The 16,841-nt window shown below is 39.5% G+C and overlaps 1 protein-coding gene across 1 annotated transcript in view; it reads right to left on the bottom strand.

Annotated features, from left to right (window-relative positions):
- Positions 1–11,586, bottom strand: part of Itgbl1 (integrin subunit beta like 1) — a 249,211-nt gene extending 237,625 nt beyond the window's left edge. Inside the window, exons 1-2 of the mRNA XM_006978782.4 lie at positions 11,273–11,586; positions 10,189–10,406 (exon numbers count right to left, since the gene is read on the bottom strand). Coding sequence (XP_006978844.1) covers positions 10,189–10,406; positions 11,273–11,370 — 316 coding nt within the window. The 5' untranslated portion in view covers positions 11,371–11,586. The remainder of the gene's footprint in view (positions 1–10,188; positions 10,407–11,272) is intronic.
- Between the last annotated feature and the right edge of the window lie 5,255 nt (positions 11,587–16,841).

Below are 16,841 nucleotides of genomic sequence, written 5' to 3'. Positions count from 1 at the left end.
CTGCAGATGTCCTTCACTCTGCATTTCTCTGGGTTCAAATTGCTTTCATCTCAAAAGGACCATACATATATTTAAAATGGTGTAATTAGATTTTTAGAGTTCCCTTTATGATTGTTTTAATATTATAAGAGCAAAAAAAAGACAGGTTTTCTATTATGACATCCAAAAATCCATCACTGACAAAATAAGGAAAAATGTTCATGAGAACACCCTGTCTACATTTTATTTTATTTTAATTTTTCATTTTACTTTCATAGACAAGAAGAACTGCAGATTGCAAGGTTTTTTCCATTGATGACTCAAGAGATTTTTCTTATTTGGATAACAGTTAATGCAGAATGCATTCCCTTGAGGGACTTCAATTATGACTAAGAACAAAGCAGTCTGTCTTGATATGCCACATAATTGTGTACCAGTAATTTCTGTAATTGAGATTTCTTTGAACATTATTTCCAGAAGGTATTACTTCTCCAATATTTAAGCTTTCATGTTCATTGACTAACTACGGGCAGAAATGAAAATCAACATTTGATTTTCTAAGAAAAAAAAAGAAACATTTTATCTTAAAATGAAAAATGAGGCCCCTTGAAAATTATCTATTTCAGTTCTTCAAAAATCTATGAAAATATTTTCCCAAAAATGTAATTTCACTTTCATATTGTGCTTCAAGATAATTCTCATATTGACTTTAAGAAGGGCCAATTTCTACTCAGGATTTCTCGGTGTGACTGACAGAGAATTATATCCATTAATTCTTAAAAGTCATGAAAATTGAATTCATATATATGAAAATATTTCCAACAAAGCATGTGGAAATGTAAGTTCATTATTCTCACTATTCTTTTGTGTTAGTAACTAAGCATTAAATCTAAGGCTCCAATCCATCCAACCAGGCAATTGAGAGAACTTTTTCCACTAAATCAAATATTTTCTTTCTTGAAACAAATTAATTATTTTCAGGTCAAAACAGCTGTTAGAGCTTATGTAACCACTGGTGTTGACTGAGAAAATAAATTTCTATAACTTGTGCTTTGTATTTTGTGGAGTAAAAGACTTCAGTGTCCAAGTCATTTTCCTTGGAAAAATAACTGGTTCTGTGTAACTGTTCTGCCCAGCAGATAATGGTAGCTTTGAGGGCACATTAATGATCAATTAGGAAATACACTTACTGTGTTTCAATTTTCTGATTTTGGCTTCTCACTCTTCCCCATGAACTTAGTAACAAATGTTTCATTACCACTTTGACATAAGAGAAATGTGAAGTAATACCCAGACTCATCAATTTCTTAATTTTTTTAGCCTATCTTTCCCTAAGAAATTTCCTGATAAAATAATGGATCAGGAAATTCAGGTGGGTAACTATCTACTTAGAATAACTTGGCATTTGGACTAGAAACTGTTCATAGACACTTACTATGGTAGGGCTTGGAGCAGTGACACTTATTTTACAGCATGAGCGAAGACTGGGGTAGAGCAAGGTCAGGCCACTACTCTTATAAAGTCCTTATTCTTCTCTTCCTTTTATAAAGCCGTCATTCTTCTATCCAACCCTAAGTAAGATGATTTGGAATAGACGGAAGAGTGAGTTCTATTACAAGATACAGTTTCTTATTTGCCAGGAAATGTGATTCTTGAAAAGACAAAGTACTCTTTTTCCAGAGAAAATGAGATTTGTAACCTTCTTCCAGCTCTCTATTTTTATCAATTTAAGAGTTAATGGAAAATAGCTTGAGAATTCACCTGTGCAGAGGCCTAAAATCATCACAGAAAACCCCTTTGGCACACCCAGTCCTAAAAGTACAAAACTTTATTCTCTCAGGTGTGATCTGAGCACTTGAATCTCACACTAACCTCAGGAGCTGAATTTCCTAAAAGGACAAAGGCTATTGCTCTGCTAGTTCTACTGATCTGAAGATCCTTCTTGCCAAGATCAGAAAACTAGGAAGGCAGCTTTGCTATCACTTCCTCGTAGCTTGGAATTCCCTTGTGCATATCTGCAAAACCAATTCATGCTAGTGGAAATGTCAGGCATGGATGTGCAAAAGCCAGTGTGCCAGAAAGCTGTGTGCACTTCTGTGTAGGGAAGTTTGCACTTGGAGGTGTGGATAATTTTTACTGGAGCCCAGAATGCAGAGTTATATATGAAAACAAAACACACAAGAAGATAAAATAATATCACCATGATGTAAACCCTCTAATAATCTGATAAATAAGCCAAGCTACTATTCAGTGAAATTATTTTACTAGTATAAAGTGAGGGTCATAATAAGATTATTACGAAATTAAGAAGGAGGGAAAGAGACTTATGTGTATGTGTTTGCAATGACAAAGGGAAAGGAATGTAAACTGTAACATAAATAACATGGAGAGTTTGTCATTGCATTCAGTGGACAGAGGTCCTAGGTGGGATGTGGGTAGAGAAAACCCATACTTTTATGAGATTCCTCACATATGTTTCCTAGTGCAAGCAAGTCACTAGCCTGAGTGACTACCAAGAATAATCCAAACAAATTTCATCTCAAGCTCAGAAATTAAAAAAAAAAAAAAAACTAACATCAGCAACAAGCAAACAAACAAAATCATCAAACTTGTCTTTGTGCCATGGGAAGAACACTTAGGATTGAGTTGATTTAATAAATTTCAGCATTAAGTTTTTCCTAGAGACATAACAGAATGATGTTGAACTTTAAAAGGTCTGAACCTCAGTTGGAACCTGTTCTCTACATGAAATATAATAGCCTCTATTGATTGCTCCTTTATCTGTTTAAATTTACAGATATATGGCATGTTTCACTGTATATAACATTATATATTATATTTTGTTATACATATAATATACATATATATGTGTATATACTATATTATAGGTAATAGTTATCATATTATACTTTACATGGTTATCATTTCTGTGGTGAGAACACAACACTTACACACTGTCTGCACTGATCCTTTCATAACAAATATGCATTGTTTTAATAAAACTTTGGTAATCAGATAAATTGAGGATTTTTAAGATTTAACTAAGTTTTCAGTAATCTTCTCCAAAGTGAAAATTATGTCTGTTTCATAAATAATCAAACTGGTTCTTCCAGGGCTTGTCCAAGCTGATAATGGCTATAAATCATGTGAACTAATATGGAAATGGGTCTTCCAGGTCTCCTGAGATTAAGGTCATCATTGCATCTGTCCTATGCTTTCTCCTATTCTGACAAACTTTTTTAATACAACCATCATTTAACATGGGTATAAATAAGATAAAACTTTATTCCTAGGGCTAGAGATACAGCTAAATGGTTAAGATTTATTTATTTTTATATTATGTGTGTGAGTGTTTTGCTTGCACATAGGTCTTTGTACCATATGTGTTCCTGGTGTCCATGGAAACTAGAACCCCCTAGAACTGGAGTTTCAGGTGGTTGTGAGCCACCATGAGGGTACTAGTAATTGAACTGGATTATCTACAAAAAAGTGTTCTTAATCTATTAGCCATATCTCTAGCCCAAGGAATAAAAGTTAATCTTATTTATACCCTTATTAAATGATGCTTGTATTAAAAAAAAAAGTACAAGTTTGTCAGAATAGGAGAAAGTATAGGACAGATGTAGTGGGATGCCTTGATCAGCCTTGATGCAATGGGAAGGGGCTTGGTCCTGCCTCAACTGAATATACCAGGCTTTGTTGACTCCCCATGGGAAGCCATACCCTTTTGGAGGAGTTGATGGGGGGTGAGGGGAGGGCAGAAGGAGGAATGGGAGGGGGAACTGTGGTTGGTATGTAAAATGAAAAATAAATGAATAAAAAAGAACTGCCTCTCAAAAAAAAAGAAAAGAAAAGAAATTAAAAAAAAAGAAAAGAAAGAATTTCCTTCGTCATATAAACAAAAGCAGTCCTGAGTCATACCGCCCAGGAACAGAGGGGCTGATCAATGGAGCCTCTGAGATACTAGATCCTGTGTCTTATAGGTATCACATTGCCACATGTGGTCTCGAATCATCTCTTGATTCAAAGTGTATATTCCAGGCAATCTAAGAGATGCACAGTACAAAACAGCCCCCTCTGCATCGTCCCCTGTTGATCTACTCACACCTCTCCCTACATATCTTCAGCCAGAATAGTAGAGGAATATCCATCAGCACATGTTTCCTGCTACTATACTCACTTTGTACCATCATTGACTCCTTTGCACAGATAAGGAAACAAAAATTATGACTAAGTTACAGTGGCCAAGTGAAGATACTAAATATTGAAAGCAGCAACAGCATTAAAAACACAAACTTCTAGTTTTCTTCACATCTGTACTAGAAGCTTTGTGCTATTCTATAGAGGTTAGAGAAATTGAATCATGTTGCTAGCTCTAGGAAAGAAATAGAGGCTCAACAGTGATACACAGGACTGAACTGAATAGCAGTAGGTATTGATAGACATGGGACCTCTTCACTGCCATTTACATGCACAGCAATTTACAGTAGGGTAATCACCTACTGTAGACCAGAAAGTCCTTAGAAGTATCCACTTTCTTCTTACTGGGACTTTAGATTACCATACATGACAAAAGGAACTCCTGTGGTTTGGTTAAGGGAATGGATCTGGAGATGAAAAATTCACCTTGGGTTATTAAAGTGGATCTGGCCTAATGGTCCTTAAAAGCAGAGAACTGGCTCAGCATAAAGAGGAAAGAAGAAGACATTCAGAAGAAGAAGACAACAGAAGACATTCAGAAATGGCAGCATGAGAAGGACTAGGTGTCCTTTTGATGATTCTCAGACATTGCCAGGAGTAAGCATAAAGACTAGAGAACAGACACTCATACACAAAGTGGACTAGTTGCAGAAAAACAGGAATCTTAGTCACAAAAGCACGGGGAACTAAATTCTCTCAGCACCAAATATCCAAGAAGCAGATTATCTACAGAGCCTCCATAAAGTGAGAGTCTGTCCATAACTCATCCCTGGCAGGTCCTGGCCAGCCCTCTAACCTGCAGAACTATGAGAAAATCCACTTATGTTGTTAAAACCATGAGACTTGTGAAATTTGTTATGACCACAAGAGAAAACAGATACAAGGAGATGACATGGGATGTAGAAATATGTCCTGTTTTCCATTATAAATCCTCAGAAAGAATCTTCTAGGAAAAGAAGGCATACAAATGAGGGGCACAGGGGACTCTGCTCCTATGGTATTGGTACTGGTCACTCATCTCAAGACCGTGAACATTGTGGCTCAAGATCCGATAAGACAGCATGTGACTGAGACCAAGAGAGCAGGAAAGTTTGGGGTAGGGGTTGAGTTACAGCACAGTAGACATGGGAGGTTGGATTTAGCTTTACATCTCAAAATACATTGAAGACTTTTGGAAATCTGTGCAGAATGTATATTCTTTGCAAATTTAAGAGGTATCACATAAGTGCAGTTTTCTTTTCTTGTTTTGGGGGAAATCATGTAAAAAAAGCAGACCTTGTCATAATTTATATTATTTGATTTAGATTATAAATATGATCTTCTAAGTTTTCAAGAGCAAGTAATAGGTACAGCCAATGTGTTGGGGTCTCCATGGTAGAACTTCAGAGTGCTATCCACCTCACCTGGTAAAACTGAGTAAAATGATCTGAGTGACTGGTACTTTGTATAAGAGAAAAACCTTTAACTTTTATATATCATTTGGGGTAATATGCAGTGCATTTGCCTAAAACAGATAAGTTTAAGAGAATTCTCCCAGATGCTCATGTAAAATAAGCAAGCTAGTACTGATGACTCCTAATCCAAAATTACAAGCAATTCCAAGACCATGAAGGAAAGGCATAAAGGGTAGCAATGTACAGAGACTGGCTAGTATGGTGCTTCAGTGGAGAGGAAGATTAAAGACTGGCAGCGATCTTAGGTCCTCCATGCCTTTGACTTGAATTCACAGAGAGGAGAAGAGGAAGTTAAGCACAAATGTGTGGTGATCTTTTACTTGTGCATTAATAAATAAAGCTTGCCTGGAGATCAGGGGGGAAAGGCCAGACATTTTTAGTAAAAAACGAAGTCAGGCAGCACATGCCCTTAATCCCTTAGCAGGCAGGATCTCTGTGTGTTCAAGGCCACATTAGGGAACAGAGCCAAGCATGGTGACACATGCCTTTAATCCCAGTACCAACCATAGAGACCTGGTGGTCTGTATAGACAGACAGAAAGTGACAGAGCTGTGTAGGAAGAGAAAGTGAGGTAGCTGGGCTAAGATAGCCAATGAGAGGGCAGAACAGCAAGGCAATAAAGGTGTGGGTAGACAGGAAGTAGCTCACCTTTGGAAGCTGCAGAGTTGGTGAGGTGAGGTTGGCTGGTGGTTTTCCCTATTTCCCTGATTTAAGGCTTTCACCCCATATTTCGCTTTGTGTTTTTAATTTAAAAAGACCATTTAGAAATTCACCTACACAAATGGGGCTAGACAAAGACAAAATAAGGCTTGAAGAAAGGAAATGGAGGATAGAAAAGGACTAAGAGAGGAAAAAAATTTGTTAGAAAGAAGAAACAATTGAGCAAAACTTCAAGGATAGGGAACTGCTAGTTAAAAAAAAAATAAAGACTTGGAATTACAAGAACTCAGGCACCATCTGAGATTTGGGAAGGCCCGAGTTTTCATAATTCCAAGTCTTTTTAACAAAATTTTAACCATAATGTTTAATACCTGGCTCAATGGAATCCCCACTGGAATTATACCCACACTGCATTATAGGTACTTGGCAGTTCTGGTAACCTCGTATCCCATAGTTGGCCACCACACAGCCCTAGCTTCCCAAGCACTTCAACAGCAGAGAGACTACCAAACACACAGTACTTTGTGTTACCTAAATTGAAATCAGTAGTTGTTCCCAATTATGAATACTACTTAAAAAAAAAAAAAACCTGGAGCTTGAGTTACAAGATGATGTGAGCCATTTGCCATGGGTTCTGGGGATTGAATTTGGGTCCTCTATAAGAACAACAAGTGCTCTCACCCATGAACCACCTTTCTAGGCCCCTATTTTATTTTTATTATATTTATGTGGGGCAGGGGTTCTGTGCCCATGAGACCAACACTGAACTTTTTTTTTTTTTTTTGGTGCCTTTTTCAAGACAGGGTTTCTCTGTGTAGCTCTGGTTATCCTGGATCTCAAGTCTGTAGATTAGGCTGGCCTCCAACTCACAGAGATCTACCTGTCTCTACCTCCTGAGTGCTAGGATTAAAGGCATGTGGCACAACCACCTGGCTAACACTGATTAATTTTAAGGGACACATTTCAAAATCAACTCTAAAATCGTTTTAGGAAACCAATGTTTTCTTTAAGTGCATCATTGCTGTTTATGGGTTTTATCCAGGGATGCTTTAGAAATATCAATCTAAAGTTTGTTTTCATGCAAAGAAACATGCTGCTGTTCTCACAGATAGAATTTACCAAAATTAGTTTGTCCCACAATAAGCCACCACATCACACCCCCAGGAATAGTCACTGGCCAGATCTGTAGCCTGCAAAAGTGAGAGATAGATTCAGGTACCACTAGAAGAAACATACTTGTGATAGTGTGGACATTTTCAACCAGCTCAAATTAAAATAAGTACAGTTCTTATGAGTCACAGTGTAAAAATCCTAAATGACTACACTTTAAAAGGGCACAGTGTGCATAATGCAGATGTTTTGAGGCTAGGCCAAAATTGCTGTCCTTGCTTGACATTTTGAGCCTCAAATCAGTAACAGGCCCCAAATACATGAAGAAAATTAAACTGATCTCACAGTCACAACATAAGGCCAGGCCTCTTACTTATCTTTCTACCTGTGCACCCATACATACATCCGTCCATACATAATAATGTTAGACACATCAATACATTAGTACACATTGAGTACTCACTTCATGTCAGATACCATATGACATATTTTACTCATATTAAACCTCACAACAATTTTATGAGGCTGTTACAGTTAAGATGTCCATTTTGGGGAGCTGAAGAGATGGCTCTACAGTTGAAAGCAATTGTTACTCTTGCAGATGACCTGGATTGATCCCCAGCACCACATATGGTAGCTCACAACCATCTATAACTGTAGTTCCAAGGGACTGGACTCCTGCCTCTGAGATGTACAGGAACCAGGCACACATGTAGTACAAATAATACATGCAGGAAAAAATATATATACATAAAATAAAATAAATAATAATTGTTTAAAGATTTATATTTTTCAGATGAAGAAATGCTTAGAAGTTTAAGTAACTGTGCCAGTTCAAATAGCCAGATGGACTAGGATTTGAAGTCTGAAATTTTCTGACAGGTTCTATGCCCTAACTAGTTTGTGGTATAGGAGGGCAGGATTTGTTTTCTTCAAAATGGAAAGGAAGTCTCTGACAATTACTGTGTTTCCACAAAAGACTTACTGGGATTTATCAAGGCAAATGTCAGATGATTCACAACACAAACAAAAAAGAACAAATAAAAATCATCTTGCTATATTTTCCTAGTAGTTGTGAAATTGAAAATAGGATGGAAAAGCTAAATCTGAAGCACAGAACAGGAGGATGAGCTGGCAAGGCTGCTCTGTGCTCCCTGTGAGGACTCCTCCTGAGGCTGGCAAACGTGCTCACAGTAGTGTCAGGGGCAGATACCAAAGAAGACCCGAAAGGGAAATCTCAGTGGCCACCGGTCAATGTACATGCTTCAAGTAAAAGTGTTAGATGAGCACAAATATTCTGCTCACTTGTGAACAAACAGATATAGAAAGGCAAAAACAACAACAAAAATGTAACTTGGTCCTGCATTTAGTATCAAGAAGGAAGGAATTCAGTGACTAACATGTTTTAAGTACACAGCCAGTTCCCCCCAAGGAAGGAGAAAAGACTCCAAAGCCCACAGCATCACAAAGCCAGATTCACAGCAAGGGACCAGCCAAGGCCCTTAGCAGGAAAGCTTATGGGATGGCACTCAGCCATCGCTGCTAGTTTTACTAGCTAAAGGCTATATCTCACCACTTTATTTTCTAATCAAATAAGAACACTAAAAGCCCTAAAAATATTGCTCAAAACTCATACCTTTGTGGAGATCTTGCCAGAGACAGTAAAACCAAAGGGACTGGGTGATAGCTGAATTTGGAATGAAATAGCAGATAAAAGATTGCTTTCATTCCAAGCAGCTACTCCAATAATTCAAGTTTGAAACTAATGTAGTTAAAATAACAAGGGTTGAGTCATAGTCCTTACAGGCTTCACAGACAAACCACCTAGAAGCACCTGTGCCCCTCTGAGTTACCTCTAGGACTATTTTTTTCCATGTCACACAACCTAAATATTAGAGCTGTCCTAGTGGACTCTTGGGCCCAGGCACTAAGGAAAAACATTGTTATTGTAAGTTTGGTTTTGATCTCTTGATGTTATTGTTGGACATCTTAGCAGCCTGGAGGGTAAAATAACTTGCTTTGTTTTCCTGCTAATCGGCCAAACCCTGCTTGGCATACACTGTGCTGGCTTTTGCTGGTGAGTTCCTGCACTGGTCGGAGTAGATTAACTGAGGCTCCTAGGAAAAGACACAGTTACTTGAAATTGTTAAAGAAGTTAAAGGTTCTGACTTTTTCCAATATTAGAACTTGAATTATACTTTCAAGTGTGCAAGGGAAACAAATATACTTTCACTCCCCCCTTACAGGATAGTACATTTTACTGGAGCTCAGAATTTCAAGCAGTTGAAACAAAATGCATCCAAGTAAATATGTGCTTTTTTTATTCCTTTCCCTACCATGATTTTAGATATGTACCTCTCTCTCTGAAAAACACCCTAAGAGTAAAAAGGTAATTTCAAGCTCAAAAATACTGCCTCCTTGATTTTGCAGAAAACAGCACCCCTCCATATTACCTATAAAATGAGGATCACAATCTTCAGATGATGGGGGTCAGGGAGACCCTCAAGGTAACTCCATTTGTGAGGCTCTGAAGAATCTAGTTCATGATAAAGAGCCACAAGAGAGGAAGTGAAATTTATAATGATGTCAATGAAATATCTTTATACACAAACATACATATATATTTATAAGTTCCACTTAAGTGAGGACCAAAGAGGAGGAGAAATATTGTAATAAATAATGCCAAAACTGCAGAGAAGCATGGCCTTCTCTGACTGCAGCAACTTAACCCAGTGCCTGTCTGGAAGCAGGTGACCCCACAAGGGAGACAGCGCCTGTGCCTTACCTGCGCAAGTTTTCCCGTCGTAGGTCTCACACACCCACTCGTGGCACTCACACAGCGGCCCGAAATAGGTGCCAGGTTCGGTCACTTGACAGATGCAGACCCCGCACTCGCACCGGCCACGGCCATGACACAGGGCGCCCCCTGGGGGCTGCCCAGGTGCACGACATCTGCGCTCGGACTCCGCCCTAGACAGCCTGCAGGGGGCGCCGGACAAGCTTCTGCATGAGATAAGAAAGGCCCCAGGCAGGCCACGGTCAGACACAGGCCACGCCCCTTCTTCTCCCAGCCCACTCTCCCCCTCAACGCCTGAGAAGAGACCTCCAGCCTCATTGTTTTGTGGGCCAAGCACGCCTCTGAAGAGCTGGGTTTTAACCATGACTCGAAACAGAACCTTCCAAGTAGACAGAGGCGACGGCCCCTTGCTCCTTGGTGGAATGCCACTTAATCTTAAATGCACATTTTGATTAAATGCAAATTAGTCTGAAGTATGATACTTGGCTGGCTTTTTGTTCCTTCTTTTTAAAAATGCCCCGTTATTATCTGATAGCTAGATGGAGATTATTTCGTGAAAAAGAAGAAATGACGGGTGAATGTATAGAAAAAGTTTTATGTATCAAGTATAAGATAGGGAGAAATGCTTTTAAATTGTGTTTGAAACAGGCCTTAAGAATTCTACTTTTCAAAAGTTGAAATGGAATTCATTGTCTCTTTCAAAATGCAGTACAAGATGTGGCAGGGCCATCCAGCATGTTAGAAAGTGCTATATTAGAAATTGGAAATAAAGCTGCTTTACAGACTGGGGGAACACAGGTGTGCATAAGTACATCTTTGACTTGAGGTAAAAAATCCACCCCCGCCCTTACACATTTTTGCAAAGGGGGAAATGATATTTGATTCAATGAGTATTTTTCCAAAGAAAAAGTGAAAGAACAGATATGAAGCAACACCAAGGCAAGATAGAAGGGGAGAAAATGCAGAACAGGTTGAAAAGAGTTTATCCCGGGTCCAACTTGGTCTTGCAAGCTTGAGTTCTGCCACGTACAGCACAGCAGGTCTGTCTCAAAGCATAATAAACCAGACTTACCTCAGAGACGGTGAGAAGCTTTGAGGACCAGCTGACAGCCCAAGGACTAGAAGGGAGGACACCAGCAACAAGAAGTTCCTGAAGCCTGGGGGATGCATGCTGAGCTGCAGGGCTGTGCAGGCAGGTGGGCAGGCCAGCTGCTTGGCCTGCCGCAAGGTGGGGCTTTCACAGGAGGCAACAGGAGGGGGAAGTGTCACCAGCAGATGTCCAGCAGAAGGACTCGGGAGGGACACCCGAACTCGCAGGCTCTGGGCTCCTCCTGGAGGCTCAGTTGCCTGCGAGGACTTGGGCAGTGGAAGCGCTCTGGGCGGGGTACAAGTGCCAAACTCCTCCAGTGGAGAGTCTAGGAGGGAAGTAATTAGAAACAGTTGTACAAGCAGATGGTTTATTTTGACATTTTAAAAAAGTATCCTGTTCACAGATTTGAAAAAAAATCACTTCTTTCTGCAAGTATAGGGCCCAGAAATATTTAACAAGAAGATATTTGGGTTAGCTGATTAAAAAAAAAAAAAAAGGCACCGTTAAAATAATTCCTGAATTGTGAAAATGAAGGAGGGGGAGGACGGGCTATGGGTGAACACAGCAGGGAACTGCTTTCACCAGCTTTATAAAAGATGCCCAGTGGCAGTGTGAGTGATGCAGGCAAACAAAGCTAGCAAACACAATTCTGTGTAATTATTAAGCTTTATTTTTAACCATGGGTATTTTGTTCCTTAAGTATCTAAAAAAAAAAAAAGTACATTTTTCTTCCAGTTATTCAAGCCAGTTTCTTATCATAGCCACATTTTTTTTCCTAACTTGGACAGTCCAAATTAAGATCGTTCCAAATCCACTCCATTTTCTCCTGTGATATCAGTATGCAGAAACAAAATAAAATATCTGACTACAATGTGATTTGCACTAAAAAGAAAACAATCAGTGACATTTCTTAGTCACCTACTCAGTGCCAGCCTCTAATATTAATTCTGATTGTGAGAATGATCACACATTGTTTGCTAATTACACTTCTACCAGGCACCAGTCTCTGTGCCAGATGGAAGAAACATGCAAAGGGCAAAGGGGCATACTCATTTCTGGGAAGGCAGAGGACTAGTAAATTGTCAATCAAAACAAAAACACCAATTCCAAAGGACCAGAGATTGCCATGAAAAGTTACTTCCTGATTAGATACAGGTGCCAATCACAACAAAGAGGGTAGGAGTTGAGCTGAAGTCTGAAGAAAAAAGAATTAACCTTGATAATAACATTGGGGTGGAAGAGACTAAAGATGTAATTTTATTTTATTCCTACTTTAAAATATAAAGATGAGATGAAAGAAATAAACTGACTCACTGAAACTCACAGGGAAGTTACAGTGGTTCACACATGATCATCCATGTTGTATGGCCAGCTGGAAGAGTATGTAGATAGAAGAAAGTCTTCATTCACCCTATAAAGAACACTTTATGTATAATGGCTCCTCCTGATACTGATGATCCCTAGGAGCATCCATGGCTTTGTAAACCTTAAAGTTAGGCACAAGCTCCTGCAGGTTAGAATTTCCCCTGGCATCTATACAGGTGGGTAAAAGGACAATACATTGCAACCCTTGTAGCTGAAAGTTTTCTTGTGTACTGCTCAGTTCACAGCTGCTCAGACCCAAGTAAACATACAGAGGCTTATATTAATTAAAACTGCTCAGCCATTAGCTCAGGCTAACTACTGACTAGCTCTTACACTTAAACTCAGCCCATTTCTGTTCATCTGTATGTTGCCACATGTTCCATGACTTTATCTGTGTGCCATTACATGCTGCTCCCTGGATGGCAGGCTGACGTCTCCTGACTCAGCCTTCCTCTTCTCAGAATTCTCTTTGTCTGCTTATCCCACCTACACTTCCTGCCTGGCTACTGGCCAATCGGCATTTTATTAAACCAGTGTACAAGAGCATTATTCCACAGCATACCCTGCCTGCTGGAGCAAGAAAGAATAGAAATGCTCTTTAATCCCTTGCATATTTCCCCCTCTGCTTCTATCTGTATGAAGAGGAGCTTTGCATGGATGTCTGCAAACAGCTGACCTTTGTCGGTCCTTAGGTCCATTGAGGGACAGACTTGGAATAGGTGTGCACCACAGGGAGTTGTGGTATTGTATTCCCCAAAATATTGTGCATGCTAATAAACTTATCTGGGGTCAGAGACAGAACAACCACAATATTAAACATAAAGGATAGGCATTGGTAGCACACGCCTTTAATCCTAGCATTTCAGAGGCAGAAATCCATCTGTTCAAGGATACAGCCAAGCATGGTGGCTCATCACGCCTTTAATCCCAGGGAGTGATGGTAGAAAGGAAAGATATATAAGGCGTGGAGACCAGAAGCTAGAAGCATCTGGCTGGTTAAGCATGTAGGCTTTTGAGCAGCAATTCAGCTGAGACCCATTCTGGATGAGGACTCAGAGGCCTCCAGTCTGAGGAGACAAGACCAGCTGAGGATCCGGCGAGGTGAGGTAGCTGTGGCTTGTTTTGGCTCTCTGGTTTTCCAGTGTTCACCCCAATACCTGGCTCAGGTTTGATTTTATTAATAAGACTCTTTAAGATTCCTGCTACAGGGAGTGGTATTGGAGGATTTCTGAGGAGAGAATTCTGAGATATTGGTACCAGAGTGTGACACAGGAAGAAGAGCCTGGGTTCCAAGTTGATAGGTTTCCTGGATAACTGCTCATCCTGTAGAGAGCGGTTTGTTTGAAACAGAGGCTCATGTGAGTTCAGTGGTTGAGAGACAGAATGAGAATCTGGTTCTGAAGTGTGTGGTTCATAGACCAGAAGCATCAGCGCCACTGGGGAACTTACTAGAAATGTGCGTCTTCAGACTTCTTCATCAAACCTGCTGAATCACAGAGTATGTTTCAGTGGTACCCCCAAGAAATCTACTTTCACAAAATGAGTAGAGAAGCCTTGCAATGCATAGGACCCAAAGCTGAGGCTAAGGTGTAGTGGGTAGCCATTCCAGCTTGGATCTGGAAGTTCCAACCCCCATTGAGACTCTGGCAACTGTCACACCTACGAGGCAGGGCCAGGGGAGGCATCTGGAGATCCAAGACCTAGATGGGCGAGCACTCTCTCTGTTCCTGGACCCTAGACAGTGGAGGTTGACTGAGCAGAGCTCCAGAGAACACCACTGGACTGTGATACACCTTCCCCAGACCCTGCGATCTACCTATTCCTTCATTTGTGAGTCACCTGCTAAATAAATCTTCCTTTTAACTACGTGGAGTGGCCTTAATAATTTCACCAATATCTGGCGAAGATGAGGCCCCAACAACAACAACTCTACCCAATCCAGAATGATGCCATGGTAATCATCATCATACTACACTTCTTGCCAGAATTTCAGACAATCTTACCAATTACTCTAAGACTTTCTGCATAACCCACAGTTAGTCTAACTGAGATTTAACTATCTGAGCTTTCTCACAGTACCATCTCCCCCCTTAGGTTTCATATTTCTCAGGGTTATGGATGATAGTTATAGGGTTGGGGGTGAAAGAAAATATTAAACTCAGTATTCTCCTTTAAAAAAAAGGAAAAAGAAGAAATGGAATGGATAGGTATAAGATATTATGGTAGATCATTGTATATACTAGTAAACAAATTTAGTACAATAGCAACCTTAGATAATTTGCACTGTAACTTATACTGTTATAGATTCTTATATGTTGATACAAATGTAAACTATTTTTATATTCCTGTTTAAGATAATTTGTATATTGATACAAATACAGAACTATATTTGTTATAATGTACATAAATTTCTACTCTTATTTGAAATATTTTTATATTGATACAAACATAAATTTATATCTGTCATACTTTATGTATGTTCTATTTCTGTTTAGGATATTCGGTGTATTGATATATATTTAAGATTATTGTCATATTGCATATCACACTACATATTCCTACCTCTGTTTTAAATACCTTGTGTATTGTCACAATTTTGAAGTCATCGTTCTTCACCATACATTTGCTTATAGACTGTTTACCTTGTTTACATGAAGCCTTAGTCCTTAGGTTATTTCGGCAGATAAGACTTATAGATTTATAGTCACCTATGCCTGTCATCTCTATAGTTACATTAGTTAGGTTATCCAGATTTACAGATACATAGGTCAGATGGACAGGTAATCTTCAAACACTTCATAGACCTAGAGAATATGGCATTGAAATAACTTAGAATTCTGTTGACATGAGACACAATTGCTCCTGGCTACACCAATTTGATCCCAAGTGAATGTTGGGCTTCTAAGACATTTCCATTTGGAAGTTTGTCTTCTTGGCACAAAATGGCCTACTGGGCAAAGAACTGCCCTTGCCTTGATGGCTGACAGTACGAATGCAATGCTTTCCTTCCTGGACAAGCGGGACACAAGGAAAGCGACCACTGCACTCTGCCAAGACAGGGTAAGATGGTCTTTCAGAATTGCTGCTTCTGAAAATGGTCTGTCAGATACTCTAGGCCTGTAGCCAATTTGAATGCACCAACAATGCTGAGAAACATTAGGTGACTGTCCAGGCTGCCAGCTGTCTCTGTCTACTCTTGCAAGACTCCCAAAAGTTGCTTGAATCCATCTTCCATTTCTCAGGTACCATTATGTTCCTTCTCAGGTCTTTGATGGGATTGAAGCCTAGTAGTTATAGTTACAACTTAGTATATATAATATCTTATATAAAACATATTAAGTATTAGATTCAGGTTCTTTAGGATAGGACACCTTTTGGAATGATCATTATAACATGCCATTTACCTATGCTCTATACTTCTCTGGATTTTAGTATGTGTTTCTTGCTTGATATTGTCTGCATTGGTTGTAGTTTTATCTTATATAGGTCATTATCACTCATTATTCCTGGGCAATATTTGATAACTATTCCTTTGTATATAGTCTTGTACTAGTTTATAACCTTCTTATTTAGACAAAAAGGGGGAGATATAGTGGGTAGCCATTCCAGCTTGGATCTGGAAGTTCCAACCCCCATTGAGACTCTGGCAACTGTCTCACCTATGAGGTGGGGCCAGGGGAGGCATCTGGAGACCCAAGACCTGGATGGGTGAGCGCTCTCTCTGTTCCTGGACCCTAGACTATAGAGGTTGACTGAGCAGAGCTCCAGAGAACACCGCTGGACTCCAATACACCTTCCCCAGACCCCACGATCTACCTATCCCTTCATTCTAAGGGTGTCTGGATATGCTCCTAGTACAAGCTCTAGCATTGCATTCCTTCCCATAGCAATGGAGACATGTGGATAGGCTTTCCAGCAAACATCAAAGAACCTTGGTGATGAAGGGAAGATGAAAATAGTAGAAGATAAGCCTCTATCTCAAAGCCCAAGTAGGATATTGCAGTGAAACATGAAACTTTAATATTAATCATGTATTATTTACCTTTTATGCACTTTTTCCTGAGGGAAAAGACTTGCTCTAGAATGGAGAACTGATGCTTGAACATTTTGAATATTTATTTTGTGGATAAAAAGGTGTTTTGAGGCTATAGTTTTCTCACTTTCATTTGGTGTAAAATTGAAGTGT

This window comes from Peromyscus maniculatus, chromosome 9 (assembly GCF_049852395.1).
Source record: "Peromyscus maniculatus bairdii isolate BWxNUB_F1_BW_parent chromosome 9, HU_Pman_BW_mat_3.1, whole genome shotgun sequence".
NCBI classification, from domain to species: Eukaryota; Metazoa; Chordata; class Mammalia; order Rodentia; family Cricetidae; genus Peromyscus; species Peromyscus maniculatus.
The sequence above is the reverse complement of the archived record's forward strand: the minus strand, read 5'-3'. Positions and strand labels throughout refer to the sequence as shown.